This window comes from Gossypium arboreum, chromosome 10, assembly GCF_025698485.1.
Source record: "Gossypium arboreum isolate Shixiya-1 chromosome 10, ASM2569848v2, whole genome shotgun sequence".
Taxonomy (NCBI): domain Eukaryota; kingdom Viridiplantae; phylum Streptophyta; class Magnoliopsida; order Malvales; family Malvaceae; genus Gossypium; species Gossypium arboreum.
The window spans coordinates 14,702,990-14,723,608 of record NC_069079.1 but is presented as its reverse complement, the minus strand read 5'-3'; the positions used below and the strand labels follow the sequence as shown (position 1 = coordinate 14,723,608).

General features: G+C 33.0%; 1 protein-coding gene across 1 annotated transcript; it reads right to left on the bottom strand.

Annotated features, from left to right (window-relative positions):
- Positions 1–1,753: 1,753 nt before the first annotated feature.
- LOC108468055 (protein LIKE COV 2-like) lies at positions 1,754–7,596 on the bottom strand. Its single transcript, XM_017768913.2, has 7 exons — positions 7,209–7,596; positions 6,402–6,454; positions 6,200–6,309; positions 5,504–5,671; positions 3,724–3,821; positions 2,489–2,615; positions 1,754–2,120 (listed from the first exon to the last, which is right to left on the bottom strand). The coding sequence occupies exons 1-7, from the start codon at positions 7,329–7,331 to the stop codon at positions 2,020–2,022; spliced, it is 780 nt and encodes a 259-aa protein (XP_017624402.1). The 5' UTR covers positions 7,332–7,596; the 3' UTR covers positions 1,754–2,019.
- Between the last annotated feature and the right edge of the window lie 13,023 nt (positions 7,597–20,619).

Genomic DNA, 20,619 nt, shown 5'->3' with positions numbered 1-20,619 from the left:
ATAAACAATTTTCTAAGTAAAAAAATTCAAAAAAATAAAAAACAAACCTCACAACCTACATTGAGACCACTTCTTTAAATACAATACAAAACAGTAACACATGTATACAATTTTAACATCTTTTTGCTTGGGTAACAGAAATCGACAACATTGGGACCACTGTTGCATCACAAATTGACAAAACAAACCTTACATTGTGGCACGGAAATTGCAATAATAAATAAAAAAATAACCAACAAACCAAGTCGAAAATGGAATTTACTTTTCCAACAAACAAATAAGAAAGCACCTACCTTTCGATTTTGGGTTATGGAAACTGCTCACGATTGTTGAAGCTTTTTGGTTCCTAAAAGTTTTAAGGATTCAATGATTTGGTTCGTAAAAGTTTTAGGGATTTCAAGAATATTTTGGAATGCTAACGATTTAGGAATTTCAAGATTTGGGGATTTTAAGATTTCAAGGATTCAATGAAAATTTCGAATGTTATGGATTTGGGGATTTCACAATTTAGAGGATTTAACAAGTTGGGGATTTTAAAATTTGGAAAAAAAAAAGTTTCGAATTTGGGGGGTTTGAGATGATTTGGGAGATTTAAGGTTTTTTTTTTATGTTTATTAAATTTGTTTAAATTTTTTGCCACATCAATGTTATTATTTAAATCTTTGCAACATCATTAGTCAACTGGAACGCCACATAGACCAATTTTTTGACCGACTGTTGACTAACAGTTACCGTTTCAACTGGGTTGATGTATGAAAAATCCGTAACGTTGAAGGCCGAAATTAGGAAAAAAAAATGTTAAAGGCATATATCCAAAATCCCCCAAAGGTTGAGGGCTTTTTTTACAATTATGCCTTTTATTTTTAGTTAGTTTTTTTATTTTTAATTTTGTCTCTAGTTATGTTGTGACTTATATATATGAGATTTATCAAGACAAGGGCACTCTCAAATTTATTCAAAATCATTCTTGAAGAATCTTATCAAGAGAGTGTTCACAAAATTAGACTTGGAGATCTTGAGGAGAAAAGGCCATTTGAGACTTGACTTTTATGCAACATCTATACAGCGAGTCTCTTAGGACTTTTGATAATGAGTTCTTAACTGACGATATTTGTCGTCAGGTTGATCTAATGATGACTAGGTTACGATGCAAATATCAATAGTTTAATCAAAGTGAGACATCTCTAGATTGCTTCTTAATCTTTTCAGTGATGCGGTTATAGTTAATTTATTTTTCTCTCCTATCTAGGCTTTTTCTAAGTAGAATAATATTTGTGCATCAACTTTATTTTATGTATTGTATGCAACATGTTCATGTGTCATGACTATTTATTCATTTGTTAAAGAATTCACCCTATAGCAAAAAATAAATAAATATATAAATAAAAAGAATAATTAAAATCACTAGGACATATTTGGTTAGATGAAATAGATATTCTATTTCATCATACTACAATAATCCTCTTGTTTGGTAAAATGATCATGCAAAAAATGCTATTGTGGCCGTAATAAGGTTTCAGTGAATAGGCTCCCCTCGAAAACAAGAGAGAAACTTTCTCTCTCTAACAACTTCATATTAGATTTAAAGACGGGGAAGAAACAAAGATAAACACATCCGAAATCATTTGTTTATTGGCTAAACACTAATTATTTTATAAGTTAAGCCTAGTTTAAAGAAACTTTGCTAATATATTTGATTTAACAAACACTACAGCTTTCAAAATATCATTACTACAAAATGATGAGAAACACATTTCGACACAAAAGTTTGTCACATTTTTTGGTTAATTGTTAATCAATCAATCACATTAATTTTTTGGAATTATATTTATGCAGAGCTTGATGCAACAAAGAAATACACTAACAAGAAAAGGCGAGACACGCAAATTCAATGGTAGGTATAAACAATCAACAAAGTCAACAACCTAATACCAGCATAGCATGCTGTCCACCAACCTTAACAGTGAATCAAAGTAAATCATATTGAGCTACCTTACATTGTTCCTCTTCAGTATTGTATTACACCATTCTGTTCATTGGGATTCTTTCATTTGGCCGAGCAACCCTTTCTTGGGGAGATATTACTTGTGGCATTGTCATTCCTCCGGAAACAATGATCTCTGCACATAAATAAAGAACAATGAAGATACATGGTTAATGATTGAAGCGTCCAAGGTGTAAAACTGACATTCACAGGTTGTCCATGAGAGTATGGGACTAAGAAACAAAGTCATTTTAAATAATTTATTTATATATCGATAAAGAATATTATATTTTCCATCCACCCCCTCTCTCTATATGCACCCTAACATACACGAATAACTGAATGATAAATACTAGATTATGTCAAGAGTAAATGAAAGGTCCACTAAGATGTCATGTAAGTTCAATTAAGCCTTAATCTCAACCATAAACAAATCGTTTTCTATAGTTAAGCTCTTTATGGCATATACAAACAACAAAACCGCCAAGTAAAATACAGACATACCTATGCCTTCTCGGATTGAGAGATTTGGCCTTATGATCTCTTTGGAGTTCACTAGGAAGATATCTCCAATGTATAGATGATTTGTTGGGACAAAAACACTGCATAGCTCTTCATCTTCGTTTTCTCTCTACAATACAAATACACAATCAACAAGCAGAACCACTAAAGGACCTTGTAGGGGAAAAAGCAAAAATTCCTTGAAGGAGAATTTGGCTATTACATGACTCAAAAATTATAACCAAGATAACAATGTTCATTCAAATGGAGTCACAAGAACAAGTTTTGCATACTATATATCCAAGTAAAGTTAGGAAAACCATTCATTTATGGAGATTTTGTGTCTTCCATGACTGTGACCAAGTCTGTTACAGAGCAAACTAGATTATAAAGTATCAAACTAGAAAGGGATGAACCATCTTCCCTAAGACTAGAAATTTACTAAACTGAAGATTGTGCTGGAATTAATGCATAAGGCACATTCTTATATTTTTAATTAATCGAACACACAACCCATCCTACCCACCCATCCATCCAAAGACATTCCACCCCACACACAGAAAGCATAAATTCTACCAATGAGAAATTAAGGTTAGTGTTCTCTCTCCCAGTAGTGGTGGTTATGCCCTGCTCTTCTCCCATAGACAAAGGAGGCCTTTCAAAGATACGAGGATGCCCATGAGTCTATCCACATATGTGTTGGCTGCCAAATGCAGTTCATTTTATACATGCAACTGTAAAGATTTTGGATTGACAATAAAGGTTTAAGGTCTTCAGGGAAATAAGTCTCTTTCAGAATCCTTGGACATACAATACAAACTTCCTTCAAAAAGGATCATTTGAAAAATAAGCAAGCCATCACAAAGAATGCATTTGTTTGAAAATTTTGATTACCAGCTAGAGAAAATGATATCTTCAACTAATGTGAACAAATGCAGATTATATCATCAAATCCCATTCCTCTAGAGCAGAAATAAGCTAAGAGAACGCAATAAACACCCAACTTGATAGGCACCCAAGAGACCTTCTCATGCCAAGTTGTTTTATGAAGTATTATTTACCCTAATAAAACCCTTGATAATATTCTTTTCATGTTAAAACAATTCGCAGGCATAGAAGAGGTAAATTACATTTTTAAACTCCCCTTGAATAATCCATGATTGCATGTCAAGCTGAAATGGTATACATGGAAAAACAATGCATGTTTTGAAAAGAAGAGATGAACTTAAAAATAGCACCTGAAGGATGACAGTAGATGTAATGAAGCCAAACGCATATTCACCTACACGTGGATGACGAATGATAGCCACCTCCTTAAATGCTGTAGTATTTTGATCTAAAAGAAATAGGATAAAGTCATTGTGTGTTTCAAGCAAAATTGAAAATTCCTTAGTTGCCAAGCTGTGAAATGATATGTCCATATTGTAAATATTTCTTTAAAGGATACGAGTAGAGTACTGACCCTTGAACTACCAAACTCAGAAGCAGAATGTATATATTCGCAAAACACACAAACCAAATTGAGTCACTTACTTGTGCAAATATAGCAAAATTTCTTTAAAATCCCTTGGATAATTAATTCGACATTTAACAACAGGAGGAAGCAATGATGTTTGAACGTGACCGGACTGGCTGGTTGGAATGGGAACCACCCGGGGTACCAGTCTAGAGAATGGCATTCAACAGGTTGGACCAAGAGCCAGTATGGAGCGGTTGAACTGGCTAAAAAAACCAGTTGAACCAGGTCTTTTTTAAAAGGCTTAATTCACGATTTAGCCCCTGAAGGATACCTATTTTCCCACTTTGGTACCTAAACTTTATTTTGTCCCAATTAGATACCTAAAGTATCAATTTCTTCCATTTTTGGTCCATTCTGTAAAGGACATTAAAAAAATTTGTTAGGCAACTTTGGCCAATGAAAAAGCGCCATGTGGCATGTTTTGGCCAATGAAAAAATGCTACATGAAAATTAAGTTTATTTAAAACAAAAACATTACATTTAAATTAAAAACTAAAAAATTATAATTTTAAATATTTAAATATTAAAAAAATTACTTTGACCAACCGTTGACCAGGCACGTGGCGCTATTAGAACACGCCATGTGTCTTTTTTATTTTAATATTATATATATTATATTGATTAAAATAACAAAATCATACATAATTATAAATTTTAAAAATTCAAAATAATATATACAAATTGAAAATTGTTATAAAAATTAAAATAGGTATTTAAATTTAAAACTTGAAATTTAAATACCTTTTTAGAATTTTATAATTGTATGTTTTAGAATTTATAAAAATATTTTATTTTAAAATTTTTAAAAATATTTTTTTTACAATTTTTTACATTTTTGTAATAATATTATTAATTTCAACTAATTTCTTTTCAATTATCGTTTTTCTTTCGTAAATTTTATTTTTATAAACTTTTCAAAATTTATATTTTTTTCTAGATTTTATATATATTTTTCTGAATTTTTATATATTTATTTACATTTTATATTTTTTTAATATGTATATACATTTAATAAAAGAAAATATTTGTTTTTTACATAAAGACACCGCTTGGTATTTTGTGATTGATTATAAAAAAAAAAATTAAGGCTGTCAAAATTAGATTAAAAATATAACCGAGACATACTTTATGTACCAAATTGGGAAGTAAGTGTACTTTTAAGTACCAATTTGGACAAAAAAAAAGGTTTAGGTACCAAAGTGGGAAAACGAGTATACTTTAGAGGCTAAATTGAGAATTAAGCTTTTTTAAAAATATTTTTTAATATTTTGAATTTTTAATGATTTTTTAATTGAATCGGTCCAGTTCAACCACCGGTCCGATCCTAAAAACATTGGGAAGAATTCTCTGAATTCTGAATCGTTAAAAAAACTATCAACGGTAACACACTAGACTAATTCCAAGTCGATAAAGCAGTTTATACTTAAGCGAATGCAAATCATTGTTTAACTAAATTTAGAGTAAAAATCATATTAATATACAAGTTAATTAGGTGTAACCTGGAGATATTGCAGCACTTATTTGTTTCGAGGCTGAGTATATATGCCTAACAAAGGGCATTTGCTTTATGACCCATTCTCCCACTGAGAAAACAGCAGCTCCCATCCATGATGAAACAAAAACACCAACAAAGAAGACAAAGAGCAGGGATGTGATAAATCCCAGTCCTGCAAATATAAACTGTGGCTAAGACAATGATTGCTCAGAGCACAAAAATCACTAAAGAAATCTGCATACAATGCAAGAATGAAGAGAAAGAAGTTTTTCTTTGATGAAGCAGTATGTTTTGAATGAACCAGATAATAAATAATCATATCAAATAGATCATAAAATTTACTGAGTAAAATGTTAGACAAATCATAAATGTTTTGATGATATTTAGGAAAAGGGAAACAACGATACCCCTAAAACCGCAGGCCACAACTTCTAGCAGCAATCTTAATAACTATGGAGTGAACAACCTTAATAATGATTATCTTGAGTTCTATCTTTTTTTAAATTTCTTTATAGAACTTAATACGATTATAAGCTGGTTTATTTTTTTTAATGAAATATTTAAAATTATGAAGAATTTTGGGATTTGATAAGAGGGAAGCATAGTTATTTATTGATAATAGGAGGAAAGTACTCATAAACTTACTAACACTTGAAGACTCAACAAACATCAAAGCCATGAGTGATACAGATGGAATTACCAAATATGTCAACGCCAAGTCGCTCGTATAATGGACTGAAGAAACCATCAACAAACTGAATAAACCACCAAGTAATGAAAAATGTAACTGCAACAGGAAAAAGGACCACGCTGCAATTTTTCATGTTAAACATGGTCAGTCTTGAAATATCACAAGGTACAAAGAGAAATGAAAACTTTCGGAAGATACCAAAGTTTAATACCATCCAGTCATGAACTTCTTCGAGAACCAACTCTGGAGAACAAAACAACATGCCTGAAGAATCATTGAAACATTAATTTCAGACTTAAAAATAGATTTGAATCCCTTTCATTCATTATCAGCACAGAAGTAAGATTCTAAAAGTTCTTTAATCGCTGCCATTCTTTCTAAGAATTCATTGAAACTAGCACATATTTATTATTTGGTTCACTTCAAACATGATTTTAGAACCACTAAAGTAGTCAAACTCTGAATCTTTCATTACAATGACTTGAAAAATATTTAAATTCCTCGAAAATTAGAGCACTTGAATTTCCATAAATGATTTCAACATAGGAAAATGAACAAATTTGAACTTGAAAGCACTCCATCATACAGGTCATTCAAATTCACAATATTTTCTAAACTGCAAACATGCATCCCAACTCCTTAGCATTCCCATCCTCCTAATACACTGCTGTCAATTAGTTTCTGACACTCAAATAGCTAAAAACATAATCAGAATATCAAGATTTTCCATTGTTTAAACAGAAGCCTATCGGCGGAGATATTCAAAAAACAACAAAATTTCTGCTTTGAACTCAACCAGTTCATAGCAATTAAACACACTGGATACGAGAGAATGAAAAAAACTTGAGTTGTATTAACAATTTTCACTTCCCACGTTATTTGTAGTTAGTCACAAAGTACATTATTTGAGACGATTCAGTTACAGTTGCATTCGGAGTAATAATCTCAAGAGGAAGCCGAAGATCTGAAAACTCAGTGATTGATCCTAAATTTAAAAGTGAAAAAAAAAAAAAAAAACCTTGCGAGTGGAGGAATTGGGGGAGCTAGGTGGAGACTTAGCCAGATCTTCGGGATCGGAACTACCACTTTCGGCTTGACTCAGTGGAATCGACGTTGATTCTTTTTCTGCCGCCATTGCCATTCCCTACTTTCTTTCTTATTCTTGTGAGTGAGAAAAAATCTTGACCCTTGGGACGGGAGAGAGATATCGCGGTAGAGGAGTTGGAAGTTAGGATCTGAGAGAAAATAAAGGATTTTGATTTTTCCTTTTTAGTTGTTAACACTTAAAGTACACTTCATTATATTATAATTTTTAAAGCAAATATTTGTATCTAAAGCAATTGCACGTGGCGGCTTTCATTTCTCTCTTTTTTTTTTTCAAGAAGGGAACTTCATAAATAGAGCATAGAGAAAACAAAAGAGGGCATGAGGAAGGTGATTATAAATACAAAAATAATCTTTAATAAAAAAAAAAGTGGCACACTTGTTACCTCCTCAATAAGCATGTGAAATGTTAGATTAGAATTTGTTAATGAAAGTAGCAATTTTTAATTGCCTAATCTTCAAATTCTTTCTGTCTAGTAATGCCCAAAATTCTACTTCCATAGTTGTTGAGAGAGGAATGCGTCAATGAAAACCAACAATCCAAGAACTGGCGTGGTCCCAGATAACAGCCTTTGCTCCCGCTGACTCGGGATTTCGCATTGAGGATCCATCCGTTTTCAACTTAAGGGACCTCTCTGTTTGGTGGTTTCCAAACGACTGAGATGCAGATCATCTTTGACTGTCAAAGATGAAAAAAAATCGTAATTTAACCATTTAAAATTTAAAATTATTTTATTTAATTTTATAAAAATGATTTATTAACAATAATGTATACAAAATTTTATCGACATATCAAAAGTTTAATATTCAAAAATTAGGTAATATTCAATATTTTAATTTAAACCTAAAATATTTTTAAAAAGTATTTACTAATTTTGAATAGTATTAATTATATTTTATAATAAATTTATTAAAAATATCCAGTTATATACCAGATTTCAAATAAACATAAATCATGTCTTATTAAATCTAAAACTAGAGTTATAAGTTTTTTCTTAAATTTTAAAAATAAATATAAATTTTTTTATAATAACAAATATAATCTTAGATTGTGTTTAAAATTCCTTTTTCAACTTATAGCTCAATATAAATATAAATAGTATACAATGTATGGGTTGAGTGTAAATAATTTTTTTGAAGATGTATAATTGTTTTTTGGAATATAGAATACTTGTATTATTTTGAATATATTATACACTTTAATGTTGAGGCATTAAATTATTAAAACTAAACCCTTAAAATATGTATTGATATAACTTTTGTGTGAGAATATTTGATATATAAATCTAATATAGGTAAATATATAAAATTATTGTTGAAAGAATGAAGACAATATGTTTAACTGTGGGAAATAAAATCTTTTAATAGACTTATGAAAAAGTAACTTATAATAAACTAAAAGTAAAAAGCTTTTATGAAATTATGTAAAAATATTAAGGATGAATTTTGAACTTTTATTTATTTCGTAGTGGTAGAAGAGTTTGCTCAGGAGATTCTTGATGATGATGTATTTGAGATGTTGGTGGGTCGTTCTGGCAATGAAAGCTTGAATTGCCTATTCGTCGGTGTCTTCCTTTGTGATCATAGTGGCAACACTAAATCTTTTTGACATAATCACAGAGGGACTCATTTGCCTCTTGACGATGGTCATAAAATAAGTTGGGGATTGTTGGAATTTCTTTTTGGCCAGAAAACAACTAAAGAATTGTCCAGTTAGTTGCTTGAAAGAGTGGACGAAACCTCCAAGAAGCAACATGTACTGGTATCAAGCTGTTTGTGAGAGGGTTATAAAGAAGGCTTTATATTAACTCTATTTGGTGCTCCTAACATGTTCATATGATTATTGTATCAGGTTAAATGGTCCTCTGAATCCCCTGATCCATTGTACAAAAACATTAGGAACTTGAAAGATGCCAAGATATGATTGTTGAGGACTTCTAGAGTCAACAATTTGTTGGAGCAATTCTAGACAGATTCATTTGTTTTGCTCAATTTACTTCCTACATCAACTCCACCTTGAAGGCTTTGAGTTGTTCTTCTACAGAAATATTGTTGTTGCCCTAGAAATGTTGAGATAGTATTGGGAGGTTAACATTGTTCCTATAAAGGTCATTCAAATTATTATGTTTGCGTTCTCCAAGGAGTGTAGACTAAGCTTCATCTTCTTAATGACCCGAGTTTTCTCGCCTAAGAGCTTATTGTGAAACTTTCAACTCAGTAGTAAGCTGTTTATTCTAGGTGTTCATTTGATCAAGGAGGCGTTGTTTTTCTTCTTTGTGAAAAAATAAAACATTGGTAATGACAATGTATCGCAAAGAAAAAAGAGAATGAAAAATAAAAACACAAAATTTTACATGGAAACCCTTTCGGGAAAAAACCACAGGCAGAAGATAAGCTAATTCACTATGTTGAATTCGAACGATTACAAGAGTAGACTATGTCTATTTATAGGCTTGTAAAACCATATTCTAATAAAAGGAGTGTAGTAAGATTGAAACACCTTATTCTAATTAATATCAAATAAATAAAGTTTAATAAGGTTTAAAAAACCTTATTCTAAAATAAAATAAAAGAAGTGTAGTTCTATATGGATTTTACTTTTATTTTATTTTACCACTGTATTTTATTTAAATAAGGATTTGAGTCACTCAATTCTAACATTCTAGTTGTTTAGAAAGCGACAGTCCTGTTGGGAAAATTGCTATTTTAAGCGTTAGAACATTTTTGGAGTTTTTGAGACATGAGGCTGAGGACCTGACACCTGTTGGTGAGAACATTGGTCCAAAGAAGTGAAGGTCACAGTTGGTGGAGCAGACGTGGCTGTGAGACAAGTTATAGCCTAATGTAAACAACTAGTTTTATGGTCCAAGTGTTCAAGAAGGGACACACAAGGTTGTGGTTAAGGCATTGTTGTAACTGGTGGAGTCAAAGCAGCTGAAGAAATGGTTCATGTTGGTGCAACGAGATTGACAAGGTTGGAAACCAAAGGGTGAGGAGAAGGATACTTGCATATTGTAGAGGGGCTCCTATAGGGGTGGAAGGAAAAAGAGTCTGGGTAGAGTTTAAACCAATGAGAGTTCCTGAGGCATGTGAAATAGGGGTAATGAGTTGAGTAGAGGAGTTGATCTGGTTGGCAGGGTCGTTGGTTTGGTTTATGGGGGTGCCAGTTTGAGATTGTGAAGACATGTTGTGTAAAAACCCGTTTTTAGTGGAATTGGAACAATGGTTTTAGGACCACAAATTTGAGTCAGAAAGAAAAATTATTTTAATATTATTGTATGGTTTGCATTATGATAGGAATAACATATTAAAATTTCGTTAAGAAAATTTTACCGATTTCATATTTAATTAGGAGGAAATGACCAAATTGCATAAAGTGCAAAAGTTGAATTCTGGTAGCTAGAAGGATCAAATAGCTATGGAATTCAAAATTTGAGGTCCTTATAAGGCAAATAAACCATTAAGAAAAGTTAGTAGATATTTATGATGATTCATCCATGGAAGATTAGAAAAAGAAAAGGACTAAATTGGAAAGTTAAAAATTAATGGATGATAAGTTAATTAAATGAATAAAATAATTTCATATCATCATCTTCCCAAAACTTTTCTATGGAAACCTTAGCTAAGAGAGAGAATTTCAAGCAAGCTTAATTAGGTAAGCAATCTGGACTTGTTTTTAGTAATTTTTACATTTTCGAGATCGCAATAACTTAATCGATCTATTTTTGGGATCAATTTGCAAAGTTATTAAAGTTTTAAAATTTTTCCATAGATAAGTATGCTGAAATTTTGAAATTTATGGTAGAAAGTGAAAGGTTGTTGATAGATAAACAACTTTTGTAAAGGAAATTTCCATGAAATTGTGATTTAGGGACTAAATTGAAAAGATGTAAAATTCATGAAAAATTTTTTATTTTTGTAAAATACATGAGCTGTAAATGTTATATGCAAAAATCGGCTAGGCTTGGAATAAGGACTAAATTGCACGAATTTCATTTTCCAAGCCTAGGGACGAAATTAGAATTAATTAAAAGTATAGAGACAAAATGATACTTTTGCCTAAGATGAGAATTAAGTTGAATTGAATATGATTTGTATTAAATTGAGTTAAATTTACTCGTATAGATCCGGATAAACCTAGAACAGAGTTGGATCAAGGAAAACAAAAAGTATCAGATTAGTAGATTCTCGTATACAAACAAGTATCGAGGTAAGTTTGTGTAATTAAGTTTTGTGTATTTATATGTTTAAATTAAATGTTATACATGTAAAATTGTATAATTTCCATATATGTGAAAGTGATTAAATATTCGAAAATGGCCGATAAATGCTAAGTTTTGTTTAAACAAATGAGTTGTAGTCCTGTATATGTTGCGGGCACATCATAGCTCGGAAGAGCATCCTATTATAAGCCCTCTTGAGCTTTCCGTTATATGGTTCCTGAGAGCATCCCGATCGGTATTGATCCTGCATGTGTTGCAGATATGTCGCAGCTCTTTGTGGGCATCCTGTTATATGATCAGTATTGATCCTGCATGTATTGCGGACATACCACAGCTTTTTATGAGCGTCCTGATATAGGCTCTTTGAGAGCTTCCTGATATGGCTCTCTTGAACTTCCGATTATATGGCTATCCGGAGCTTCCTAATAATAACTCTTCGGAGTTATCCCATTAAGCTCACATGAGCTTTCTGTTTTAAACTCTTATGAGTTTCTTATTATTAAGCCAGGATAAGTTCCTGTTACATGGCTCACACGAGCTTCCTTTTATATGGCTTAAGAGAGTGCTTCTTGATTATGTGCTCTAATGAGTACCCCTAAATATAAATTGATGGATTACAATTTTGTACACTTTAAGTGTACTACATGTGTATTTCAAATAAATTCAACAGGCAAAGTTCTGACATAGCTAAACTGAACTGGAGATGATTTATCATAGAAATGTATATGTTATATGTAAATATGATAAGAAAAGGATATGTGTATGAAAGTTATTACATGATGAGCTCATTCATGTTTCTTGGCAATTAGCTAAACTTATTTGATGCATTTTGCATGTTTATTTTAATAGAAATAAATGGTAAGTTAAATTTTCAGTTATACGAACTTACTAAGTATTATATGCTTACTATATTTTTTTCCTCTGTTTTATAGTGCTCGGAAGCTTGTAAAGGTTGGAAGTCAGTCGGAGCATCATCACATTATCCTTCAGCTCATTTTAGTATAAATAACAAACTTATTTTGGTATAATAGCATGTATAGGTTAAATTGCCCAATGATGGCATGTATATGGTTGGTAACTAGCGATTGGAATAGCTAGTGATAATATATGTGATGTTTGTGTAGGAGATTATAATCATGTTTAATATATATGTGCTTGGTATGATAGATTGAAATTTTGATAAACTTATATGATTATACAAATAGGTAAGTTTGAATACTTAAATACATGTGATGATATATCATGTATAAGATTGGTTTTGGCTTGGTTTTAATGTCTTGAATTGGTTGGTGAATGTATTTAAGTGTTGTTATAGGTTGAAGGCAAATTTGGGTAAGAAAAGTGGCCTTGAAAATAACCTATTTTCGTCCACACGGGTAGACACACGGGAGTGTGTCTCAACCGTCTGTGACACACGGCTATGCACACGGGCGTGTGGTTTGGTTGTGTGTCTTCTACATCATTAAAATTGAGAAACAGAATGTCCAGGAATTTTCACACGGGCAGATGCACAAGCATGTGTCTCAGCCGTGTGTGACACACTGCCTAACACATGGGCGTGTGGCTTGGCCGTGTGAACCCTGCACCTAATTAATGCAAGTCAATATGCTCACACGGCCTAGCACACGGGCATGTAGCTTGGCTGTGTGACCCAAGTCAGTAGCTACCCTAATTTTGAGCACGGGTTGGGACACGACCGTGTACCTTACATCGAATGCCCACACAGCCTACCCACACGAGTGTGTGTCCCATGCATCTAAGAAAAATTTTGAAATCTCACAAAAAATTCTTTGAGTTTCCAATTTAGTCCCAACTTGTTTCTGATGCATAAATTAGGCCTCGAGGGTCCATTTAAGTGACAATATGATTAGATTCAGATATGAATAGTAAATGATATGAATTAATTATATTTGTTCTGTAAACTCCGGTAATGCTCCATAACCTTGTTCCGGCGACGAATATGGGTAATGGGTGTTACATGTTGTCCACGGTCACCATACTAATTGTTGATATAATGATACAATAAGAAGGGAATATAAAGAAGAGAGTGGTGGTTGCTATAGAGGCCGATTCACCCAGTCGGGGCAGAGAGGCTGAGGTTGTAAAGAATGAAGATAAAAAGAGTATGAAGATTGATGGCTAAAGGTGAGTTAGGAGGGTGTAGGCTTGTTATCCTGGAGAGTTGATCCCCTCTTCCTTGTTCCTGAAGGTATTTATAAGTGAGAGTTTCGTGTAAGGTGATGTTAACATGTTGAACTTATCATTAAACCATTATTATAGAACGTGTGGGGTAAATGTCTTTGATGGGACAATGATGTCTGTGATGGGATAGATCTTGTCATTTATTCTGGCTTGATAAGATGGACTAGTTGAACTCACATGGTATTTGGTGACCAACAATTTTACGTTCTTGATGAAGACTTTGAAACTTGGACAACAAATGACTTTCATTTGCTCGAATGGTCAATTTGGAAGGGAATACCCGTCGGGGACCTCCCAGTTTGTTGGTGATAGGCCTACTATTTGAGTATCTTTTTGGCTTGTCACATGTCTTGAGGTGGATGAAGTATAATAATAGTCAAAAAAAAAAATCTATTTTAGTTAAATTAAAATATTAGTTGCGATTAAATTTTTCCGTTGATATAATGTAAAATTCTTTGTGAAGTACTTTGTTTTTTATTCTAGTATTGATCCAATAAAGGTTTATAAAAGAGTATTTATTAATTATATTGTAATGATATATTATTTTTTGGAGTAATATGGTTGAAAACAATAAAAACGTAAAATATTAAAAATATTAAATAACATCTAAATTTAATTAGTTTATTTTAATTTCCTAAGTTGATTAGTAAAAATGATAAGTATGAAAATATTAAATAGAACCAATTCGTGCAGATATTTTCAAATAAATGATATGAAAAGAATTTTTAATAACAGACTATTATAGATTATGAATTTAATGAATATTGTATATGTTTGCGATGTAAGCTGTTTTTGAATGCTATACGGATTAATTAATATAAAAATTAAATTATTAAAACATGTTAAATATAAAAATGTAGTTTGTACTCTGTACGAGAGCCAAAAAACAACTAAATAAGTTTTAAATAAGAAAATTAAATTAAAAAAGGATAAATTCATACATAGTCACTCAACTTTAGGGTAGCTAACAAAATAATCACCTAGATTTCATTTCAGTCACTCAATTTTGAAAAAAATAATAAAATAGTTTTTTTTAACCATTTTTCGTTACAGACGTAATAAGAAAATGACATGGCATTTAACGGTGGGGTTAGCTGTCATTTTAACAATCCTTTTTAACCCTAAACAGCCCTGGGCAGTAAAAGAAGAAGAGAATAAAAAAAATAAGAGAAGAAATAGAGAAGAAGAAGAAGGAAGAAGAAGAAGAAGAAAAAGAAAAGAAGAAGAGGAGAAAAAGAATAAGAGAAAATGGAAGGGTCAAAATTCAAGAACTCAAAGACGACTACGCTTCCACAGCACTGACACCTTCATGGCCAACGCCTTCTGCTGCACAAGTTGAGTGCATGTCCTTTCTTTTTCTTTGAATCCTATAGTCTGTTTATGTTTGATTGGAACCACTGGCTTCCATGGTGCTTGAGTGCTTGGTTTTTTAGGGATGCGAGTGGCTTGGGTTGTCCAGTAACTATTGTTGTGGCTCCTGATTTGTACCATTATTCTGTTGTGGGTTTGACCCTTTGGTTTTTGTCGAGCAACAACCCATTTGGATTGAAAGAAAAAGGCCCAAATTCAGGAGATGGTAAAAGATGAGGTTGAGAGAGAAAGAAGATGAAGAGAAAGGGGAGAAGAACAAGAAAAAATAAAAGAAGCATAAAGAGAAAGATGTTGAGAGAGAAGAAGATGAAGAAAAAGAAGAAAAATCATTCTGACCAATCATCTTTTCTTTTCTTGTGTGACCCTTTGAGTACTCGTCCAACATGGCAAGTTAACTGGCCATATCAGCTAGTTAACTGGCCACGTTAGCTATCCCATTAAACCTGTGATGAAAAATGTTAATGAGTGACTGATTTGTCACTTTTCAATAATGTTAGTAATTGTTTTGTTATTTTTTCAAAGTTGAGTGACTGAAATGAAACCTAGGTGACTGTTTTTTTAGCTACCCCAAAGTTAAGTGACTGTTGGTGTAATTTACCCTTAAAAAAACAATGCTCTCTAAAATTAAAAACGATCTTGAAAACTCAAAACAGCTATACACCTTCTGCATCCTTCCTCCACAAACAACTTGAATATTTATAGAAATCTAGACGCAGCTTCAACACAATTAGATAAATTTCTCCAAAAACCAGAACCCTAAAAGAAAACTTTGATGGAACTAGAGGCTCTTGTCGATTGGAAAGTACAGCTTCCATAGGGACTTCCTCCATCCAATAAGTCACCTGATCTCGTCGGAGTCCCTCTTTAGCCAAAATATTAGCCACCCTATTCCCTTCTGTAGCCACATGCAGGTAACGGCAATGTAAAAAGAAATTTTTTTCCCAATTTCTTTCTTGTCCTTCATCAATGCACTAATACAAGACCGATTCTCAATAGGTTCCTTTCACTTTCGCACAACCGTTAATGAATCCTCCTCTAGCTTTATATTACAAAAACATAATTCATCAGCAAAATATAGGGCTTGTATAGTAGCTAGGGCCTCTTTAACAAAAGAGTCAGGTACATATTCGTTTTTCTGACAATAGGAGGCCATTACCACCCTTCATTATCCGGGTTAAATTAGTTATATATGTAATTTTTTTAAAATTAGGTTTATAAGATTTTTTTTATTTAAAGAAATAGGTCATTTTTCAAGTGAGAAATTGTCAAGTTGACCGTTAGCCGTGCAATAGTAAAAAAAATTAAAATGAGGCCAACGATAAATTTTTTTACCTATAAATACCCAAAAATTTATTTTTTTCATTCACATCCTATTCTCTCAATTTTTTATAATTTCCTAACTCTCTCAATTTTCTTAATTTTCTCAAATTCTTGTTCTAAAATTTTCGATATTCTCGTTTAAAAATATTAGTTTTTTAATTATTAGTATTTTATTCATTTGGATTAAGTTTTCACGAATGGTAATTTCTCTAATTTGTTTTGATGATAATTATTTTTCTACTACTCAAGCAGTAATGGTAAGACAAATTTAATTCTTGTTATTTTCGATTATGTTAAATTTAAATTATTTTTAAATTAAAATATTCTTTTTCATTATAAATAGGCAGATGATTGTGATTTGGAGGCGTTCATACATAATTTGGCAAAGCTTCTGATCACAGAAAATCATGGTTACTTGCAAGAGGTGGGATTCTTGCGTATGTCTCATATGCTCGGGGGCTACAAAATCAAACTTAGACTCATCAGTGCGTTAGTGGAAAGATGAACGCCCAAGACACACATTTTCTATCTTCCATGCGGCGAATGTACAACCACACTCGAGTACGTGGTGTTACAACTCGGTCTGTCAGTGAATTGAACAATCGTCACAGGAGTAGCTATCGTTCCCGTTAAAGAGGATCTCTACACGACATTATTAGGGAAGGTCCTGATTAATCTTGATGGTGGTTGGATATCGATGAATTGGTTGGCGAAAAATTTTGAGAGTTTCCTCCGTACACGACATAGGTCGTCAAAGAACAATACACTCGAACATTCGTCCTTCAGTTAATCAGGGGCATTTTAATGCCCGATAAATCTCAAAATTTGGTGCATGTAAGGTGGCTACTACACTTAGTAGACTTCAAAAAATATGGAAAACTCAGTTGGGGATCAGCTATTTTGGCCACATTATACTGGGAGTTGTATTGGACCATTGAATCAGATAAGATGTCAATTGGTGGTTGCCTGCTCTTGTTGTAGTGGTGGGCATGATGGCAGCTACCATTTCTACATCCCTGAGTGAACGACCCATACATGTTTTCGTTAGTGACAAGGTAAAAATTATTTATTAATAAATACGTAGTTTGTACAATAAATGTTTTTATTTATTATATGTTTGAACTAATATATTACTTTTATAGGTGGAACCATGGACCGGATACGTAGGACTACCTGAGGACTTGGAAGATATTAGGCTGCTATTATATCAACGCTCGGAAGTTGAGGTTAGTTATTCTTTTGAACCTATATTAATTACACAATAATTTGTAAAATAAAATTTCATACATATCGAATTTTACAATTGTACATTTTATTTTGAATAGATGTCATACGTTGACACCGATATCATATCTTGCATCTCGTCAAAAGTGTTGGCCAATCGGATATATGGGACTCGAAAGTGCCATTGATAGTGTACGCAATGGTGAAAATGCATGAATCAGGTTTGGTGATACGATAATTCGAATTGAGGCAACAAATTCTGCCACCACTTCGAGACTTAAAAAGTTGCACAAGGTGAACATACGGGGGAAGAACAACAAGGATTGGCGAGAGGTTTACAAGGACTACATCGACGCTTGGGATCGTAGGATGAAATTCTTACCCATCTGTGAACCATTTTTCTTAACAGACACGACAACTTGTTTAGAGTACTTGTTATGGTTCAGATTCCTTGACAAGTCATATCTACCATCAGTGAAGGTAAGGAGTAAGCAACTTTGTCAAAAGAGGCAATGACGACTGCCCCAGTAGCAGCATATGGCTAGAGGCGGTCACATGATAGGTTTGTTATCGGCTCCGCTCGAAGAAGCACCGCCTATGTTTATGTAATATCTCGGCCAGTTCACTCTACTTATTCAGGTTCATTTCACTAACCCCTTGTTTTTTTCACAAGCACCGCAACACAAACCACCACTGCATGTGCCAAATTCTTCTGCTCCCGTAGGTACATATTTTGGGCCACTAACATCCTCCATATTCTGTACCCCTATGCAGACATCGATGTCGACCCAAATGTCGGGCCAATGCATGCACCATCACCAATGATGACACTGATACAAATTCCAATTCAACAACCGATGTTAGTGCGATACCCGAGTCAATGCCGATATATCTTGAGTTTTATGGCACCTTACGATTACATGTTGATAATGACACAAACATCGTTCGTATCATTATTTTATCAGGGTAGGTCATTGGCGCAACTATCTACTAGTGGAGTGAAAGATACATGATAGGAGGCTAGAACGACACCACACTTGAGCACGAAGGCGATGGAGATGAAGGCGAACACAATGAAGAAGGTGGAGATGGAGATGAGCAAGATGGTGAGGGTGAAGGTGATGATGATGAGGATAAAAAGAACGATGTAAATATATATAACATAAATAAAAAGACCATAAATTTTCATTCCAACACTACATTTGTCTTCGTTACTGATCGTGTTATTTCGTGATAGGTTTTAAAAATTTATAATTAATCGTTCTTGAAACTAACTATTATCGCGATGTAGGCAAATGTACCTATCGAATAGTAGTATAGTTTTAACAAGACCAGATTGTCGAACCCAAAGGAACTAAAAGTATTATCTAACCTAAGAATAAAGAGGTTTTTGTTTTAACTTAACTAATTATCTAAACTAAGAACGCATAGAGAATAGAATTGGGGAATTGCTTTTGGAAAATTCGAATGAAAGAAGACAATACCTAAGGAAAAATCCACCTAGACTGTACTTGTTATTCTGGCTCCGAGTCGGACGATTTATTCATTTAACTTGTTCCTTAGAGATCCCTAAGTTATGTTATTATCCCTATTCAAGACTAATAATGTCTAATCCCTAGATTGAATAACCGAGACTTTTCTCTAATTAACACTCTAGGGTTGCATTAACTCGATCTATGGATCCCCTTATTAGGTTTCACCCTAATCTGGCAAAATCTTGTCATCCTATGTCTAGGCACACAATCAACTCCACTTAATTATGATAAATGTACTCTTAGACAGAGTCTATTCCTCCTCTGAATAAGAGCTTATCTTGAATCAATATCCTGGGATATCTAAACAAGAATTAAGAACACATAATTAAGAACAAGTTAAATATTTATCATACAATTCAAAAAACAATAACAAGATTCGTCTTAGGTTTCATTCCCCTTAGGTATTTAGGGGATTTAGTTCATAACTAAATAAGAAAACATCTTAGAATAATAAAGAATACAAAACATAAAGAAAACCCAAAACTCTTGAAGGGGAATTGAGGAGAGATCTTCAGTCTTGATGATGAATTCGACTTCTGAGATGAATCAATCTGCTTCCTTGGAGTAATTCCTTACCCCCTATTCTGTGTGTCCCCTTATTCTCCTCTTCTAGGGAGTATTTATAGGCTTTGGAATGCCTATGAGCCTAAAAATTAGCCTTTTCCGAATTGGACTCAACTTGGGCTCAGCAGGGACATGCCCGTGTGACACGCCCGTGTGCGATTACTTTAGGCTGTGCTCGAGCCTGCCAAATTGACACGGCCCTGTCGTCTGCCTATGTGAAGAGGTCTAGGCCGAGTTGATTTAGTACTTTGGCCCATTTTCTCCGTTTTTACCCCGTTTCTTGTTCCTTTCGCTCTCTTATACTCTCCTAAGTACAAAACATGAAATTAAAGCATTAGGAGCATCGAATTCACCGATTCTAATGGAAAATCATCCATAAAATGCTTTAAACATGAGGTAAAAATATGTATAAATTATGGTTTATCAAATACCCCCACACTTAAGCATTTGCTTGTCCTCAAGCAAAATTCTCAATTCATAATCAAAATAAATTCTTCTCAACTTATAATTTCTATCGATAATATCTCAAATTAATCCATAAGTAATCATACATTGAGAATTTCAACTGAAAGAACATAAAAGTTTCAAACATTCTGAGTTGAGTATTTAATCATGCAAACATAGGTGTCTCTCCTCATCTGAGTAATTGCCTTTGATTCAGAATATCACAGAGTTTCACATCCTCACTGAAGATTCACTCAAATCACTCGAGGTGTTTAAGGATAATAAATGAACCACTCAATAGTCAATAACTAAAAGTTATTACCATAGGCTTGCATGAAAATTAAATCTCCACCACTATAATTTCAGATGATACATCAATCAAAAAGTCTTTAGAAGGTTATAGTAAGGCTTGGTTAGGGGGGTGTGGTCATAAGCTGAAATT